The 20,488-nt window shown below is 42.0% G+C and overlaps 1 protein-coding gene across 1 annotated transcript in view; it reads right to left on the bottom strand.

Moving 5' to 3' along the window:
* efna5b (ephrin-A5b) overlaps nucleotides 1–19,798 on the bottom strand; it is a 100,595-nt gene extending 80,797 nt beyond the window's left edge. The window contains exon 1 of the mRNA XM_036526943.1: nucleotides 18,655–19,798. Within this exon, the coding sequence (XP_036382836.1) occupies nucleotides 18,655–18,779 (125 nt within the window). The 5' untranslated portion in view covers nucleotides 18,780–19,798. The remainder of the gene's footprint in view (nucleotides 1–18,654) is intronic.
* Between the last annotated feature and the right edge of the window lie 690 nt (nucleotides 19,799–20,488).

The raw sequence follows: 20,488 nt of genomic DNA, 5'->3' as shown, positions 1-20,488 counted from the left end.
CTAAAAGCAGAGGCAGAAATAGTTTCCGGCATACTATGACAGAATTCAATAGAGTGAGGTTATTAATATATGTAAAATACATACAAGTACTACAAAACATATTATTTTAGGGTGGCAGCTTAACCATCACATCATCATACATTCTGAATCTGGGTAAGAATGTGGGGGGTGGCGGGGTGTAACACAGAAAGACAGAAATTATTTGGCATTTTGAAGATTGAAACACATACATATTTAATCAAGAAATTAACAAATGACTGTAAAACAACTTCCTCTTAAGAATCAACTTTGTCCTCTCCTCAAGAACATGAGTAAAAAAAAGTCTCTCTCTCCACTTCCACCTTCAAGAACATGGCCCCCACAATAAAGCACCTTAAAAAAAGAATCAATGATATTACAGCGGACTTATGCATGAGACGCACGTTTCAGGAAGCACACGCAACTCTTTCGCTGTCCCTTCTCAGCTCCAAAGCCGCCTCCTTTGGAAATTCCACCTTTGAAGGAGGATTTGAAACTGGAGAACGTCTCCCAAAACCCCTCGATGTCCTTTCTCATCCACAACAGAGGGACCGACAGATTTCACATTGAAGATACGGCCTTTTAAAACATGATCCCAATGCTGTTTTTTGTTGGGGTTTTTTTTCCAGAGTGTGTCAGTTTCAGGAAGAGGATTTGGTATTTCCTACGACTATGGGATATCCGTGAACTTTATCTCCACTGCTGTTTGAAGCTGCCCGACTGTGGGTTATTAGAAGCTGAAGTCCATTGTTCAGAGGACAAAGGAGAACTGTTCAGCAGTTAGCACGGCTTTGTCAAGGGCCTCCGAGGTGTTAAATAGGCTACACCTTTAGGCCGTGTTTACAACTTGAGATTTCAGTCACACAAGTGCCAGGTATTCCAGCTCCGCCTGAATATTACAAAGGGGAATAAAAAAAAACAATTTTGGGAAGTGAAGGAAGTGGATGTTTATGAGGGAAAGTAAAACAATAGTGAAAGGAAACGGACTGGCAGAATTGCTGGCATCGGTGAAAATAATAAATTAACAAAACAAGAAGAGTAATTAAATGAAATGGCAAGAGGTAACTGCTGTAGGAGGTTTTCAAGCAGTGCTGTCTTCTAAGAAAATATAATTGGATGCTCTGTTACATCAAATCATCCCAATGGACAACACCTCTTGAAAATTTGGGAAAAAGCCAACTGCTATACTGCAGTGAAATTAAACTTATGTGTAGCAGTGCATAGGGAGAAGAAATGATCTTAACTCCCTGTATTACTGAATCATTGTTTCTGTCTGAATGCATTTTACAGTTTAAGTATTGTTACAAAAAGCGCCCTAATTTTAATAAAACAATAGGTCGCCGTTTCCACACAGACACTGAAAGAATGCCACAATACGTGCATAGATATGATTAAGCAGAAATAAAGAATTATTATACCACCAATGTGTTCTTATTCAGCATTGCCAGTTTAGTTTGATCCATGATATTTTACACTACATTTCCAGGAAGCACGAAAATTTCAAGCCAAGTTCTTTGTAATCCATAACGCTGAATCTTTTAGAAGAAAAATAACACACGCTCACACACAAGACTAAGAGAAATTGAACAATTTATTGTTCAAAATGCAGAATAAAAGATATAATCTGCTTCAGAAAAAAAATAAACTGCCAAAAAACATTTTGAATACAGTGCAAAAACATGAAAAAAGTACTTCTGTCCTTCCCCAGCCTTGTTCAAGTTAACTGGCTTGAATATTTGGGAATACGGCATTCTAGCCCAGCTCAACGTCAAGACTCGTTAACGCTCGATGTCCTCCCCTCTCCTTCGACTCCATGGTCTCCGCACGCGATCCCCATACCGAAGGTACCTCTAACGCCACACTGGGGCCCCGGCAATGGGCCTCCCCCCCCCTCACTTTCGCTTCCCATTACTTCTGCTTTTATAACTTTTCCACTACTGAGCACTCGTAATTATGCACTAGAATAACAGAGGCCCGGCCCCGAGCCCTGACATAAAGGCCGATTATGAACCTGAATAATTCAGGCTCCTGCGTGCCATGTTCCTTTTACCACCGATACGAGCACCAGGGCGCCGGTAATGTACGGCGTAGGGAATGTCAGGGTCCCGACGTAAGGGCGATTCACCGTGCGCACGGTGGTGGTGGTGGTGGTGGGGGGTCTCCTGCATTATTAACGGCCCGAGTTCGTTGCCATTGACAGATAGGAGCGAGGTTACAGTGACAGGGAGCCGCAGTGGCCCGTGAAATGAAAGAACATGATCAATAGAAGAGGGCTTCACCTTTCCAACTTTGCAATTATTCTTACATTTTCATTTATTTATTTATTTTTTAACGACTCAATATTTTTTTTACGCGCAACAATTCAGATTTACCGATCATTTGGTCGCTTATTAGTTTTCATGAAGAAAGTTTTAAAATGTGTTTGATTATTGCTGTAGAGCATACGAATGTGTGTAATAAGTAACAAATAAACTTATTTTCGTTATTTTGCGAAAGACCTGTCTGACACTTTCTCTGGTTTGCACTATCAACCATTTTTATGTAATCGTATCCTCAAATACGCTAAATATTTTTCTCTTATATAGTTCAGACAACACATAGTTCAGAACCTGAGCTGTTTTTCTGGGTTACGAATAGGGGACTCATGTGTTGTGTAGGGTGGGGAGGGGAGGGGGGTAACTCAAAATGGAGTCTGATATGAAAATGGCCGTCCTCAGTCTGCCTGCTGTTCCGAATCAGACAAAGGAAAAGAACCCCGTCACACAAAGACAGAGACATCCTAACGAGGAATGGTTTCCGAGACCATTAAAAAACTAGCCTGTATGTATGAATTAAAAAATCGATCAATCTTTTAGCGAAAAAAAATCCGCTACATATTCAAATCGGGAGAAACAGGACATACGATGCAGACCAAGGCTCAAAACCATTCCAAAGATGGCTGCCGTGACCTCATTTCTCCTATCTTGCGTGCGAAGGTTTTGCACGCCCTGGTTGACTGTGACATCACACACAGCTTTCAATATTTCAGTAGGCCCCAAAGTGCAGAGCGTGCTCAAATCCAATACAGACAAACACTGCCCTCTCCTTCACAAACTAACAAGCCATCTTAACAAGTCACCAATCTACTAAAAATAAAACTGCCTTCTATACTTCCAAAAAAGGTGGCACTATTTTTGTACAAATTTAAAAATGAAAACAATCTGATATTTTTCTGAAGAAATGAACGCATGGTGCGAGTATAGCTTTAGTGGTGAGATCCAGCCATCAAAGGTAGACTCATCATTTTGTTATTTGGTTTCATGAATTCATAATCGATTAATTCCGCCAGCACTTCATTGCCGATGAACCACTGGCTTTTGTGGTTGTGCTATTTATTTTATAATTTTTATATGTATGCAAACATTCTAAAAAGATTTAACAAATGTGGCTGTTCTTATATTTTTATAGGTATAAAATAGAAAACAATTATTCTATAAATATATTGAAGTGTGGTTACACAAAAAATTGTTTTAAATAATTTTCAATAGGTTGTTTTTAATGCTATCTAATATTATCAAAATAAAACAAAAAATGTAGTCTTAACTGATATCAAAAATATTTTTGTTTTCAATTTAAAATAAAAAAAAATAAAATTCAATCCATCAGTAGTGTACCTGAGCAATGGCAAAAATATTTTTAAAAGTGTAATTTTTCCATAAATTATACTTCCAGCTCAAAAAGACAAATAAATAACAGTAAAATATAAATAACCAATTACATAGCACTGATGTAAATATTAATCAATAATGTTTTTGTTTTTTTTTATTAAAAAAAAAATTGAACCCACACATACATTTTCACCTCAGTTTCCTTCAGTTGTTTAGAACATAAAAATGCATTTTTTTTTCTCTTATCTTAGAAGCATTAAAATTTCATCACAATTTACACAGAGTAGTAGGGATGAGTAAAATTAGTTTTCCCACAAAGACAAAAGAAAGTAATTCCATTTTAAATATTTGGCCCTGTGTTTTCCATAGGTCTTCTAATCTGGAGCGGAATGTCTCCGGTAGTTTCCCCAGAATGACACAAGCCGCTGTGGTGGAAGATGAATGGAACACAGCAGGTGAAACGGAACACTGGCGGGAATGTTCAGCGGAATCCGAGTGCTACCGCTATACAGTACGCTGGCCTGGGAACGTTCACACAAAAAACCCACCTCGTCCAAGAACGAACCTGCTATCCAGTTATGTCTGTAAAAAGAATGCACGTCCATTCATTTGGTCAAAAAGAGTGTAAAACCGCACAGCTGCAGCTGTTTAAAAAAAAAAAAGTTGAAATGACATTGTTTCGCTAATGAGTCATTCCTTTGTTTCATTTTGGTCTTTTTTTTTCTTTTGTGGCTTTTGCTACTTTCACAGTAACCCACCTTCAAAAAAGCCAAAAAAGAAAGCCTGGCAGCAGATAACCTGTGGGTAATTACAGATAATTTTATTATTCTAGGACAAAGAAGAATCATTGCGCTGGTGCTTTAATCAGTCCTGTTTAACGTTCACTCTGCAGTCATGTTTTAGGCCATTTTGTATGATTTTTTTGGAGGGGGGAAGAAAAAATAAATTAAAAATCTGGCCATGGCGCTGAAGCTTGAATCAAACATGGCTGCCATCGTTACCCTTTTCTGTCTGCCCACACCGCCCCACATTTTTCCGTCCGACGGCCGCCATGTCGCTTGGATCCCGGGGTCTCTCTCTGAAACGTTGGATGGCTTGTGACTCCTGGCCCGCTGTTCCCAGCCCGCTCGTAATTTACCTTGACCATCTGGATTGGCGAGAGGAGGCTGCCAGCATTAAGCCCCAATCTCTCGGCAGCCACAACACCAAGGCCCAAACAGAACACAAGACACGGGGGGTGTCTCAGGAAGGCCCCCCTCCTAAAGCCTGGGGACTTATCACAGAAATTTAAAGGGCCAGTAATCTCTGATTACCAGGAGGTGGCGGGGGGGCCTCCAGCTGCTGCCGTTTTTATGAACAGGTCTAGAGAGCGGGAAAGAGGAGGAGAACAAACCAAAAGCCAGGGAAAAGAGCAGGCATGCAAACACAGAAATACCGATAAGTGTGTACTGATAAGGGCCACAGCGCCAGCCTAGCCTTCTTCATCTCACCCGTTTAAAAAAAAATAAATAACCCCCCCCCCCCCCCCCCCCCCCCCCCCCAAAAAAAAAAAAAACACCAGACGACAGTGACAGTAATAAAGTAAGGAAAAGCACGGGAAAAAAGTGAGAAGTAATTTCTGGTGGAAACACACAGAGGGTCCATTGCCCCAGGCGATGGTTATCACTTCTGTTTATCTGAGGGACTTTGGCCTCTTCAGGAGATCTGCTAAAGTCCCCTTTAGCTCATTAGGCTGTTTAAACTGATTAATATGAATACACAGCCAGGCCCGGCCTTTCTGTGGAAGCCAGGGAGGGAGAACTGGGATGAGCAGACCCCAGAGGAAGGGGGGATTGTGTCAGGAGACAATGAGCCGATGGCTTTTTAAGCCCTCCAATGACTCAGTGCTAATACCCTGGTGATGGGGGATACAGGATTTCAAAGAGGCTGTGGGATATTAGTTTCACTCAACACAAACAAAAACATATACAAACACAAATAAAGCAAAATAAACACACCAGCACATGCAAAAAGAATTAACTCTCTTAAATTACAGGAACTGTTTGTGGGGAATGAAGGAAGCCAAACATTTAATTTTTTTTTCTATTTCAAACTTACATTTCAAAACTCCACAAAGAACATTTTCATTTCAAACTCCACAAAGAGTTCCACTTCTTGGTTTCTAAACTATTGTTCAGTTCTGGAGACGGATAAAACCAATAACCTCACAACTTAAAGATATAAACATATTCACATAGGTGCGCGCACACACACACACACACATAGCCCTCCTTACTAGCTGACAGTGTGTGGCAGCAGCTCTGCTTATTGCAAGAGCCTAATAAACATTTGTCTCCATTTGAAGCTGCTGAGAAAATTTCAGTCAGCAATCACCGTTCGGGTCAATTAAAACTCACTCTACTCGAACGCGTTTGTGTTCCAGACAAAAATGTATTAAAAAAAATGTTGCCCGGCAACAATGACGCAGGTTCAGTTGAGGATACCACACCCCTGCGGCACAGGTGAGGAGCGTGAAGACTGAGCCAAACCGGAGTTCACCCAAATTATTGCAAAAAAAAAACCAAACAAAACCGTGCATGACAACAGTACAGCGTATCTGTGAGAATCTCTGACCGCCACTGAATTTTATTTGCGCTCTTCTCTCTTTTGTCATTACATGTATGAAAGCTATGAGCAGGACATGTCTTTCACAATCCCCTCTGCTAACACCACCCCCACTCCAAACCTGCCAGAAATAGTGACTCCAGAAAAGACACAGAATAAATGCAGACTGAAGGAGGAAGAGAAATTTGACATTTAAAAGGGCCGACTCCATCCACGGAGCGGAGGGAGAGGATGCCCTGCCGCAGCTCCTGCTGCACGCAATGTGTGCGCTGATTAATGCCAGCGCTGGCAGACCTTATCGGCATGTCGGTAAGGGGAGCTATGGGGGGAAAATAACCAAATTAACTTTGGCTGTTTCGCCAGAGGCAGCCCTCGGGAAGTCACCTCGGCTCTCCTGGCTAACACGCAGCACCGCCACAAACAGGGCGCTGTTATCCTTAGCCAGGATGCTAGTATTCGCTGTTGGGACCAGAGCACTGTTATCCTCTTGTTAGCCAGGATGCTAAGATTCGCTGTTACCACCAGATCGCTGTCATCCTCTCATTAGCCAGGAAGCCACTAAGAATGCTGTTAGGACTCGAGCCTCCGCAGGGGGCACAAATCTGGGGTGTCTGAGCTTTGATGGGGTTCAAGCTGCTAGCCAGAGCACAGAACACAAGCTTTTCAGAGAAATACCACATGACCACATACCTATATAACAATATACCTATATGCCATGTAACCATACAGCTATATCATAACCATGCACATGCATCACATATATACATCTCTATCATAAACATACATGTGATATGAAGTCTGGAGGCCTTCACAGAAAGGGTCGAGGGCATTGATTCTCCATTGCTCCCTACAAATTTGGGGTTACGCTGACTAGAATCCTCTGCCTTGCAGTACGATCACCCCTTTGCCGTCCTCTGTGAGTGCTTGACTGTGACCCCCCCCCCCCCCCACCGCCTTTCTTTTATTCCCCTTTTAAAGGCATGCATACTTTTAGCCCTGGCAGTGGAGTGCCGACCAGGCCAGGAACAATAGAGGCCTTTCAGACCCTCACAGCCTGGCAGAGAGAGGGGGCCGAAGTACTTGTGGGAGACCCTCGTCAATATTTACCGCGAGTTTGGATGCGGACGCCTTTTTGGCGGTTTTCTCCCGACCGAGCAGCGGGGGTTCGGTGACAGAGGGAGGGGCGACCGGTGGGAGGGAGGGTTCATGAGGAGGGTTGGGGGAGGGGAGTAAGGGTGAACATCAGAAACAAAAAGTACAAGCAAATCATTAAGAGGAAATGAAATCGAAATCAAGTTAGAACAAATAGAGTCAGTTTTTTTTCTTTTTTTCAATAAACAAAGTCTGGGCTTATTTTAGTACGAGCACACTAGGAGTGCTGCAAGCCAAGGCTAGGGTTTGCTCAGGGAATACAGCCTTTTCAGGATGTTTGCAGACACCTAAAAGGAACTTGTTGAATAACTTTCTCCCTTCCAACTCTAATGAGAAATATGTGTGCATTGTCAAAGAAAGTTTAAGGATAAAACATTTGCCCAAGTCAAGACTTTCTGCCTTGCCTTGATGCCACCGAAATTTTAGACTCGGAGAACAGAAAGACGGAAGAACAAAATACCTAGGCGTACACGATAGTCTTGTGACGTCAAAAATAATAACAAACATGAATGTGTATTTTTTCCATAAACATTTTTCTGTGTTTACTTTGTCAGCACTTTCCTGAGTTACACAGTTATGATTAATGACACGGACCTGCTATGAAGCCATATTTCATGACTGGTTGGATGTAGGTTGAGAGCTGTCATTATGACTGACTCGCTCAAAGGTGTCTTTTTCGAATGCCACGCACCAGTAATTTAGCGCAGTGTGAAAAGATGTGTTTGCTGGAGTTGCAGCAGTCAGCAAGCAGGCTTAATAAAGGCTTGGCTTATTTACCTTTCTCTAGACCACCATACACCAATCTCACGCCGCAAAAATTCTTTACATGTTTCAGTCTGCCCCTCTGGTCTGAGTTTACTTATCTTACTGCAGAAAGCACGTTTTCCAAGCACTGAAACACACCTTGTGAAATTTCACCTCTAAAAAAATAAGTAACTTTGAGTCATATCTAGTGTGATTATGTTAGGAAAGGCACCAAATGTGAAAAAAGGTAAGACTAATAAAGAAAATTAATACCCACACAGAGTTATACTGTTATTCTTCCTGTGAGTGTAAAAAAGTGCACTTTTTCCAAGACTTACACTGGCACACTATCAAAGAAGGCCTCTGAAAACATAAACCCTGGGAAAGCATTTGGTTGGACAGGAAAACAAGCATTTCTGTATCAACCTTGAAACGGAATAATATGCTCCGTATGTAAAGCTTAGCATTTAGCCTAGCGTTTATTATTAACTTAGAAAAGAGTAAAATCTTTGAAGGATAAAGTACCCCAGAGGGCAAGCACTCACTGATTAGAGAACGAGACGCCCTTCCAGAAAACATGTGTCGCCTGTGATGGGCAGATTTAACAGGGACTTTACGAGATTAAAATCAACCCTCTGATACCGTCCACCTACAGAATGTTGAGATGATTCCCTGTCCGTCACTTTCCTGACAACCCAGTATGGCCCCTCCCACTCAAGCAACTGCTTCACTCATCAGCACAGCTCCTTCAACGCTTGCCGATTAGCGGGGTATCGGGTTTCACAGAGCTGAGAGAAAAATTCAGGCTAAAAGCCACACAGATTCAGCATGTCCCCCCCTTGAGTAAATACACCGAGTCCTCCCTGCTTCCTTTCAATGCAAATAAATGCTTTTCTTCTGTGCAGACCCTTCCCAAAGAACAAACACAAGCATTTTGCATGAAAACACAAATGAAGTTTGGGACACCCCTTCCAACTCCTCCATTGCTGGCCAAAATTACAGCCTGAACTCCTCCCCTGAATGATGAAAAGTCCAAACCCAAGAGAAACAGTTTTGCGGTTTAGTATGCACGTGTAGGTATTATGTGGAAAAATGAAACATAATCTAGCTGTCTTCTTAATGCTGCAGAACTGTCACACAGTGAAAAGCACCTAGTTTTTTCATGACAGAATCGTTTCCTTGCACTTGTACAGCCATGACTGAACCCTAAACCTCACATCTGTTGTTTTTGTACAAAGGACTCTTTTCAGATCTGACCTCTCCAAGGTTCATCTCTTCACAGATTTTGCATAGCCAAAAACAGGCCCTGCTCCTCCAAGCCTTATAAAGGGGGAAGAGTCAGTTAATATTAGTGAGCCATGAACATACTAATCTCCCCACTTCTAATCCGTGGGTCATACTTTCCAGTTACACAGATATTCTATATGTTGACCAGACAGTGAGCTCCGTCTTCTTGACGCAAAAAGCTCTGTTTCTGTCATCCCGTCCCATTGGCCAGTTTTTGGCATGACTATTAAAAGTCTAAGAAGCTGAGTCTGAAAGGAGATAATACACACTCCCATTCAGAAAAGTGACCAGTGAACCTGCTGAGGCCCAGTCACTGGATCACTGACCAGGTTCATTGAGACATGCGCTCTTTCTCTCTCTGAAGGCAAACATCCCTATCATTTCTGTCACAACTGCCATAAATCTGAGGAAGCTTCTTCATTTTTCTTCTATCAATTTCTGTGATGTTGACGTTCACCTCTGCTGACACAAACTCTACCGCTCTTACATTCCCCCCAGACGGAGGAAGTGACATAAGTGACATATGAGAATAAAGGTAGGCACTGCAGGGGTGCTAACCAAAGGGCACACAACCACCACATCCAGCACAGGTATGGTCACCTCATTCATCAATGCAGCGGAGAGATAAGTGAGTATCTGGCAGACTTGTGTAGCCTGAGTCCCTCTGTCCTGCTCTGTGTAGCTTGAGTCTTATTTCTGATGCAGTTTCTGTTTGTCCCTCCATCCTGCTCTGTGCAGTTTGCCCCTGAGTCGCTATTAAAAAATGGAAACTCCAGCTTTTCCAGTTTCCTATGCAAATCCTGTAATTGCATGAGCATGCATAAACTGCAAGCCTAAACGAGGCAAACAGCAAACAAGATGTAGGTCAAGCGAGACAAAATCTCCCAGTTGCAGTCAAATAAATTAATAAGGGGCCAAGTAATATTACACGGTTTCTATAGCTTTAAAATTCATGCAAAAAATCCCACAAGCAGAAATGAAAGTTTATATTTAATGTGATGAAAAGTAATTTCAAAAAAACAACAATACAAGGCTTTGTATCTTTAAGTAAACCTGTGACACAGTACCTCTGTTATGGAAACCCCTCTACACCAATGTACTTTTCACACATACAAGTGAACAAGAATGCTACTTTTTAAAACAGAACAAAGAAATGAATGAGTGGGCATGTATTTTGACAGTCACCGTGGCTATTTGCCAGCGTTGTCCTACTCAATGCTCCGCTGGGCTACACGTGTCTTCTGTGTTATAACCTGCACTGTGTTGCCTTATCTACTGTCTTACTGTACAAGCTATGAAAAGGAAATCCTCCCACAAGCACAACAAAAAACGTCTAATCGAGTCATTCAAAGACCAAGCAAAGCTGGAGCAGTTATCAGTCAGCTATACCATGATGCAATCTGCAAAATAGCCCATATGAGGACATCAATTAGCTGGTCCTCTCAGTGTGGCAGCGGGCCTGTGGGTGTTCATGAAATCCTACAACGTGGTGATTCGACTGGCGGAGCGCCCCCCTCTGGGTGTATATAAGAATGAACAGCTGAGGCTGAGCTGGCCAGTGGGTGATTACATTACTGCGTTCTTCATCCAAAAAGAGCCGGATGAGTACTAGAGCAGGGACTGCACAGCCACGAAGCTCCAGTGGAGGAGGTTCACGAAACAGAAACTGGGAGTGTGTGGGTGTCGAGTGCTGCTGGAGGGGAGGGGGGAAGAGGGGTTTGGGGGTGGAACATTAGTCAGTCTGCGCTAGGCAGCGCCCCCTTGTGGGTGGAGGCCAATCCACCACCTCCACTTGCATCCCCTCCTCCAAGCCTTTGACGGCAGCGCTTAACAAAGCATTCCCGGAGTCTGTGTGCGTCAGCTCTGACAAACTTTAAACGCAGCTCACTAAAGGAGCAACCACCGCTGGAAGGGCATTTAATCAATGCGTTGGCTGTGTTTGAGGAGCATCTGCTGGCCACACAGCCTTGATACCATAGACGTTACATTTCAGTTATCTGTAGCTAAGTGCATAGCATTATATTTATAATATTTTTATATTTAATCCATTTATGCTGCTGAATGTTTACAGAGGCCATTCTAGTTAAGTATCTTGCACTGGGGTACAACAGCAGTGGCCCATTGATGATTAAACCAGCAACCTTTTTGGTTGCAAGATCTGTTCCTTACCACCACACCAGTGTCTGCAAATTCACAGATCACCAAAGTGATCTGTGTTTGTTCATTTTGGTAATCAACATTTGCATTCATTTCTTAGTCAAAGTTAAGGACAAATGCATACAGAACATAGGTGTCTGCTCTGAATATTTTTACTTGTTTTCTTTGGAAAGCACTTTGAACCATACCTTCAGTAAACTCCCCTTTCTAATAGGGGGTGCTTGGAGAGGATATTGGAAATGCTATGAGAGACAAACTCCTGTCAGTCCAGTTAAGAATTCATAACTATTTTCACAATATAATATATGCCCAATTGCTGTGAATATATATTGAAAATTTGTTTACTGTCATTTACTGATCAGAGTCTGATGAACTTTCATTACGGTTTGGATCTGTTCTTGCTGGAGGACAATGACCCCATAAACTTATTAATATGTTTCTGTTGAAGGAGTAACATCATAGCACCTTAGCATTTCATTGCAAAGGCTAATTCATGTGGCTGGACATATTCACATTCATATTTATAATTTACACAGCTGGCCATATTCACATTCATATCCATAGACATATGTCAGGCAAGATCATTGTGCAGTCCCATTATGACCCTGAGTGATTGACAGGTGGCGACCCATGTTCGGGATCACTCCCCTACAGAGGGAGCCAGAGCTGAGGTCACCTCGGGGGGTCCACACTTTCCCATTCCCCCCAGCGTTCACTTGCATGAAACGAGTGCCCCATGAATCTCTACCGCCTTCATCTCTCTATCCCTGTATCTGTTCATTCCCGCATTCCTCCCTCTCTCTTTCTCTCTCTCTCGCACTCAAAAACACAAGAAAGGAATGTCCCCATGGCTTCGGAGACTTAACATAAATGGTTGTGTGATATTTTATATCAAATAACATTAAGTAAAATGTACATCTCTGTCTCTGAGGGCTACTTCACAGACCATGGAAAAAAAGGTATAAATGTCTGCTAGTTGTTTTGATGAGAATCGGAGAGCGAGCGGAGACCATCTGACTGGCGGAAAGAAACCCTCTAATCACATTCTAGGCCACCCAAAATTCAAGAAATACCCCGCATGGATGTTTTTCACTTTCTCGGGCCAAATAAAATAGCACTGACAAAAACTGATTCTGTTTTTTTAACACATTCATGGCTGAAGACAGGAAAGCGACTTTTCCCCAACAAATTTTTTTTGTTTATATTTTATTTAAATAAAGCAACAATGACCATCATAATTATTGAAATTTTTATATATTTTACCATTATATATTTTTTTAACTAAATGAAAGTTGAGTTTCTCCGATATCTGTGCAAAATGAGTACCAGGAGTCACAGCCGATTACCCCTGTCTAGTGGCACCCCCCCAGCGAGGTCACACTAACCGGAAAGACAGGGCAGATTCTACTAAGCACCAGAGAGAAGGAACAATCAGGATTTTAAAGAAAAGAAAAGAGGGGGAGAATAAAAGAGGCCATGGAGGACGAATGGGGATGGGTGGGGGGTGGGAGGGTTAGGGGTTGGGACAGTGTAGCAGAAATTTCTGATCCCTTCCTGCTCCCACCCAAAAAAAATTCTGCATCATAAGCAGCCACAACAGAAAAACCAAGCAATGCCCTGGTGATAGGTAACAAGCGGCAAGTGATGGCGGGGTGTGTGATTACGCCAAATTGCTCAAACCACACAGAGACAGCAGTATACAGAATGCCTCTACAATCAGGAAACAAAGGAGCAGTCGTATTAAACATTAACATAAATATTCCACAGTACTCGTAAGATGGAATCCTACTTAGTTTATTCATAACCTATATGACCTTTGAAAGGAAAGGTTAGACCAAACTTGTAGTACTCAAAGATCCTATCATTTTTTTAGGCACCAAAAGTACACAAATAGACAGCACAATACGTTCATTTGATTGTTTTAGAAAAAGGAATATAATTCTCTTTAATGTATGCCACTACCACCCCTTGCTGAAACACAGACTATCTCAACAGTCAGCCTTCCAATTCAGGATGCAGGTTCCTCTAGTCGGGACCCAAAACCACTCGGCCCCTTTCTCGAAAGAGGGTTAGTTTTCAGTTTTTCTCTTTGAAAAACCATACAACATTTTTTTCTGATATCGAGGAGGGGGCGCGCTGTTTTAACAAGTAGAAAGAACTGGTCTGCGGTTTGGGGGGAGACATCAGTATTGCCTTATGTGGTAATTCCGAGAACAAACGGGCCTGTATTGTTAAAGGAAGGGACACGTTACTATCCATGTGGTTTACATTACCGACACCAGTGTGTCACGTTCCCAGATCAAAACCAAGGCCCAAAGGGATTATGGGGTATTTGTGCATATACGTACCCTCTCCCAGCATCGGCCGAGCATGAGGACACAGATCTAGTCCTGCGTATATGGGTACGAGAAAAAGATATGGGGCGAGCAACCAGAAGGGAGCAGGCTTGACTCTCCAGTGAGGCCTCATTGTTGTACCCATGAGTAAGGATCCTAATCTGGATTTCTCCAATAGATATCCAGCTGTATGAAGTGGATAATATCTGAAAAGGAAGTCCTGTGCGTCACCTACGGGGAGGGGGTCAGCTAGGCAAATAAATAAAACAGTCCCTATTGCAAGAATTTCTTTTAACGATTCACATTTGTTTACCCCACAAACACAAAGCAGAATCCACTCAGAACGAAGAAGTTGTGTATAACGGCAGCACTACGCTCCTTCTGTTTTTTTTCTTATATTATCAATAAATCAGTCAATCAAGTTTTATTTGTTTTAGCACATTTCTGCAATCAAGATTGTCACAAAGTGTTCTATATAGTGCATTTTCTAGAGGGAATTTAAAAAAAAAATGAAAACCCAAGGCTACTTGGAAAAAAAATTAGTTATAAATACATTTCTTCATTTATTTTTACTTAACATGTTCGCACAGGTTGGTGCGTTTCACTTCCGAAAAATCAGTCTGCTTTTCTTACCCCCATTTTCCGGAAACATGTCCACTGTATGCGTCTGTCACAGACGGGGCCCCCGTGAACCCGTAACTGTGTTCCCTTGCTTCCCATGCCCAGTGTGGCTTTGGGGAAAGGCGGTGGTCCATAACACGTACCGCTCCAGTATAGACTTCGGAGTGCAGCACACGGGGAAAATCCACCCCTTCATTAGGGGCATTAGCGATACTCAAAGGCTAGCACTGGTACGGGGGTGGGGGGGAGAGTATTCAGAGGAGTAATTAAGCAGTTAACACTCTTTCTCCTCTCAGACCGAGGTGTGAGCTCTCCCGCTACCATTGGCTCGTTATGTGCCGATACAGACAGCAGTGGCAGCAGCCTGGCTCCTGGCACCGGAGAGCAGAAAGAAAAGCAGGCGCTGAGAGACAAGCTCCAGTACGTGGAGGTCATTGTGTTGTTTTTTTTTTTAAATGTACACCTCTGTTTCAGTTTGTTAAATGTAATTCCACAGATGGCTTTAGCAATTTCAACGACGTAACAGATTTTTTTTTTCAACCCAAGAAATACCGGTCCGTTTTTTTACTGTCTGACCATGGTATTTTAACAGTCGGGGAAATATACAATGGCATAAAACAATGTCACACGTGAATGGTGACTCAAAATATCTGTGCATTGAGTCATACGATTTAATGTGTTTGTTTGCCTCTCCTCTGGCTTTCCTTCTTGCCAGATGCAATTGCCCTATGGGAGAAAAGAGTCAAACAAACTGCCATTATTCAAAAGAAAATGACTCACACCATGCTGCAAAACCCCTCCGAAAACCTGTTTCCTTTCTTCGGGCAATAAAGGGTCTAAAAAGCAGGAGTCCCAGGAAACTATATTTTTCTCATATTTTACAAGGGAGATCAAAGTTCACCATGTGTACTCCTTCAATGGTCCGGCTGGGCATTTTTTCCACCTCTAAACAGAGAATGAAGTTTACTTTAACTTCTGATTCTAAAATTCTCTCTTCTTCGCAGAGAGAGAATGTGTGCACATCTGGACAAAATTATTATTATTATTATTTCAGCAGAACTGCCAGTCAATTTTGAAAAATGTGTACCATAATGAAACTGTGTCTATCAACACAACAGATCTGATTAAACTCTGGGCTCAGTTTGAAGAAAGCGACACATAAATAAACCCTCAACTTAAACTAGACGCGAGGCACTGACCACAACAGACCCAATACTCGGGATATCTGTGCAGGAATCTAGCACACAGGCACCGAGCTCAATACTCCTTTTGTAGAGTTCTGCGCTGACCACCAATTGCTTTGGATAATTAATCTTTCTCAGGAACTGCAAGCTAAATATAAATATTTATTCAACAAAGTCAGTATACGATTAATGACTTTGCCAATTATGTGCTCTGAGATTGAAATTAAAATTTTAATTCAGCAGACACTGAACATTTCCTTGCTTTGGCTGAGCTGTTAGTATCCAGTTTTTTCTAAGCATCAATGTCAAAGGTTACACCAAGAACTTTATTAAATAGGCCTACATGTTATAATCCATATTCCATTTTTGTCTAGGCTTGGCTGAACTGTTCTAAAGCCTGACCACAAAAGCGTTGACCATACCTCGTATGTGGGTATAGACATTAAGTTGCAATGATATGTATACTTAGGCATAACTTAATGATTGGATAAATGATTCACTCTTACTCTATGACCTCCAAAATTGCTTAGAGCCATCACACCCACTACTGAACTCCTACTCTGCTTTTGCATTGAGTAACACGCTTGGGCTCTGCCCATGAAAATGACTGCTACGAACGCTTTTAAATACAGCACGATGGTTTGCGCGAATTTCCCCATCAGCTCCAAAGAAGGTGAATAAGGCTGGAGAGTTCAATTTTTTCACAGCGCTGAATTTAGGTTTATTTTTAGCCGACCTAAATTTCGTTTTCACTGTTTGAAAACTCTATGCGTGTTGTTTTTCAGCAAAATTAGTTTCTTTCATCCTCTTGAGTCCCAAAGGTACACAGAGGCAAATGTGCCGTTGGACACCGTAGGTTGAGACTTTGCACCTTGCTTGATTAAAGTATAAATTTGGTGGAAAGGTACACGCTGTGCAAACTTTTTTACACTAAATAATTCAAGGCCAAGTCCCAGTTAGGCTTATTTTGCCTCGCACCTCGACAACCTACAATGCTAGACTCCTCAAGAAGACACGGACCGGAGGACAATGAACTGCTGATGTGAATAGTGAATTACTGTTTCGGAGTTCACTTTAATCTACACCAAACATTTACAACTCGTTTAATTTATCTTATAAAAATATACAAAGTACACGTTTACTTTACCTTTTATCAGTTGTTTATTGTTTGGCGCTGGTGATTAGTGCTTCATTTTTAAAGCCATGGCTTATTTTCTTACAATTAATCGCCTTAAAATGTCTCAGGAAACACAGCCGAAGCTTTGAGCATGAAAACGCTGCGATTATCAGTTAATGCCAGTGTCAAGACAAACTCGTAAATCCTGACCGCCCGCAGTATTTGTTTTAAATACATTATAACAATTCTCTATATTGTAAAAACTCGATATGAAGACTTCCGATTTTTCAGTTTTAGAGCGAACTATTAATTCGCTATAAAACTGTAAAAGTACAACTTTTTCCAGACTTTTATCGAAGCAGTTTGTAAACAGTCCTCTGTAACAAAAGCCGTAAAATTGGCGGTAACATTAAAAGTATCAATTATATTGTCCTGTGGCAAGACTATACCTAATAAAAGCTAAGATGTTCATTTACAGTAAGGCTTTGTGAGTTACAAAAAATAATTTTATGAACTGGGGCCAATATAACACCATTGCACTTCATACATATTCAGTTATCTGTTAACTTCACATATCTGAAAATCTAAAAACTTTACAGAGAAATTCTTATTGCGGGATTCCACAGTAGCCTATATGGGAGATGGTTTTGATAAAACAGGATCTCTTCTTGTGAGTTTCCCAACAATGAGAGATTCTGAAATAAAAGGCATAGTTTTCAAGAGATGTGAAAATCTATAGAATGAAGAGATGAGACAAAAATCAATGTCGAAAAGCTTTACCATACGGCGCTGATAACCCCAAGTGAAACAGTGCGACCTTTTGCACTCAGCGAGCTACTAAAATAATTGACTGCTTTGTTCATAAATTAGCACCATCACAAACACAAAGGGAAAAATGAACATTTCATGTACTGTATGCTGCAGTGGATTTTTCTTGAGATGTGGAATAACCATAAATTAAGACGTGGCTGTCTGCAATAATTCCGCTCGTGTGTATAAAATAGAAATAATTTGACTCATTTAGCTCCAACTGCTGATAACTAACTGCTAATAACTATTCACACTGTATGTTTTCTTTAAAAACATTACGGCGTGCACTATGCAAACTGTGTCATCTCTGCCGTCCGCCGCGTGCCTCCGCGCGGAAGAGCTACCTACTCAATAGAGCGAGTTCATTCAGTGCGCGACGAAACAAAATGATCCGTGTAGCAAAAAGGTGATGTGCATTACACTGACGGGGTATTGATTATAACAATCCGACGAGACGTGTAAAATGCGCGCTCTGGCTTGCCGTATTTTGTTGTTCCTAATTACGAATCCTTTGCAGTGAGCGAAATGAGATGAACAATGCACGCACGAGTAGTCTCCACTTGTTCGTCTCTTCCAAACACGAAGAAAATGCCGTTTTTTTCTCTTTGGAGGATACACAGGCAGTACTAGCATGTAAAAATAAAATTATGGTGTAGCAAAAGGGACGACAGAAAAGACATGTGTACGAGGATGTCTGGACGGATTAATTGCAGAATCCAATACTTGACTACAGGTTCTGCTTTGTTGCACTAAATAAATGTGTGGTTCTTCAGTTTTGAGGGACAGGATTGCTACCCTGGGAAGCACTGGTCATAGACAGGCTTAGTTGAGCAACTGTACATTTCTAATAATAGTCATCATTCTTTGATTCATAGATTTGTCATAATAAAGCCGACCCGATCCGCGAAAGCGGACGGCTCAAGTCAGTGAGCTGTAGCTATCCCAGGCCTCTGTGCGCAGCTAAAATGTCAACTTACCTGGGGTTGGTGCTGTTCCAGTAGACGGCATAGCGATCAGCCACCACCTTAGAGCCCGGCTCTTGGCTAAATACACACATCCAAAGTATCAGAAAAACGAGAATGATCATTTCCACATGCAGCATCACTACTAAACTTCGACACGCAATCCGCTTCGGCGCGAACTAGGAATGCTGCTCGTGCAGCTTGTGGTAACTTCAGTCAGAACTGACCAAGTGTCATTCACATTTGTAGTCCCTTTTTGTCTTATTTGTGTTTAAATTGTCAGTTTTGGGGGGTTTAATCTTTCTTCTAGGATATAAGAGCTATGAGCGCAACGTGCACCAGTGACGACGCTTTATCTTTATTTAGAGTCACACTTCGTTTAGAACTGACTTCAATATAGGCGGAGAAATAATGAAAAGTGACTGTCAATGTATGAAGTCCGTATCGTTTACGAACAGCAGATTGCTCCCAGACGACTCTCCTGTTTGATCATGTATTCATAGCAACAAGCGCATCAGTTTTCGCGGATCCTCAACGCATGCAATTGTTGGGATGCAATTTTCCCAACCAAAAAATTCTAGGGGCGATCCAATGAGAGCAGTCAACGAAGGAAAATGCAGTGTTAACATCCAAATACAGTGCGAATCTCCGCAATTTTCCGGGTGATCATGCAAGTAGCTTGTGTGCTAAGTCTACAACCAGTTACTGCGTGCAGAAATTCAACAGCGCAGGGTCAAGTCCAAGAATTTGAAAAGAAAAGGGAATGCGTGTCGTCTTTCCGTGCCTCACATTAGAAGTCCATCTTCTCCGTAATTTCGTTCATAACTTTTGAACCCCATTTAAAAGAAGCCCCATAACTCGAGTCGTATTTTGTAGTGTTGTTATACTGCTGCCGTCCCCGGGTGGCTTGAAGGAGCCGTATCCTTTCCCAGCGTCGTCTTCAAAGTGTCGCTGCAGAGGGGGGGCAAGTCCTTCGCTGAACTGCGAACCGAAAGGCTTTTTCATGTGCTGCGTGACAGTAGACCCGATTGTAAATCCTGGATCCAAATGCGAGCATTCCAGTGCTACATCCAAATATATAAGGACTGGCGAAATCAAACGCAGATCATGCGCTATCTCGTGCAGTTCGCTTTCAGACGAAATGAGAAGGTGAGACCAAAGGCAGGCGCTCGCCGACTGCGCGAGGAGTGGGTTAGGTTTCAGCCTCGCGCAGCGCAGTCCCATTGGTTTGAATTTTGAAGTGGGCGTCTCCCGTCCGAACAAACCCCTCCCCGACATCCCAAAACTAATTCAATTAGGCTACTAAAAGGCAGCTGAGAGCGTCAGTCCCACTAGAGGAGATCGCCGGCTAGGACAGGGACCGACAGTAGATCAGACCCGATAAACATATATGGGCAATTTAATTTCCTCGCATACAAAGAAAGCATTGTGAGCGTCGTCATGTCGCGGGGTGGTGCAGACATAGCCTGGTCTTGTTATTTTCCTTTTGTCAAAGATGGCAGTAACAAAGTATGGAATCTAAAGTTGTTTTACATCTAGCATTTTTTTCAAACAGATAAAAGAGAATGGTATCACTGTTCTTGTGCCAAGATTTTGTGTACCAGAAGCACACAGTATTGTAACATCCCAAGACATCACAATGCCAATGAATGATTCTACTACCGCTTTTAACATTTACATGCAGTGTTATTCAAACCATAATTTAAGTAACACTGTGTATTATTGTAGTGTGCTTCATGTCTACGGTTTATAGCACTGGTCTGTTTCACTGTCGCGACTCCTGAAACGTTAGCGTCAGCTGTTACGGTTTATACGGGTATCGTTTTCCTGAAGATAAATCCACGTTCTT

Source organism: Megalops cyprinoides, chromosome 4, assembly GCF_013368585.1.
Source record: "Megalops cyprinoides isolate fMegCyp1 chromosome 4, fMegCyp1.pri, whole genome shotgun sequence".
NCBI lineage: Eukaryota > Metazoa > Chordata > Actinopteri > Elopiformes > Megalopidae > Megalops > Megalops cyprinoides.
The sequence above is the reverse complement of the archived record's forward strand: the minus strand, read 5'-3'. Positions and strand labels throughout refer to the sequence as shown.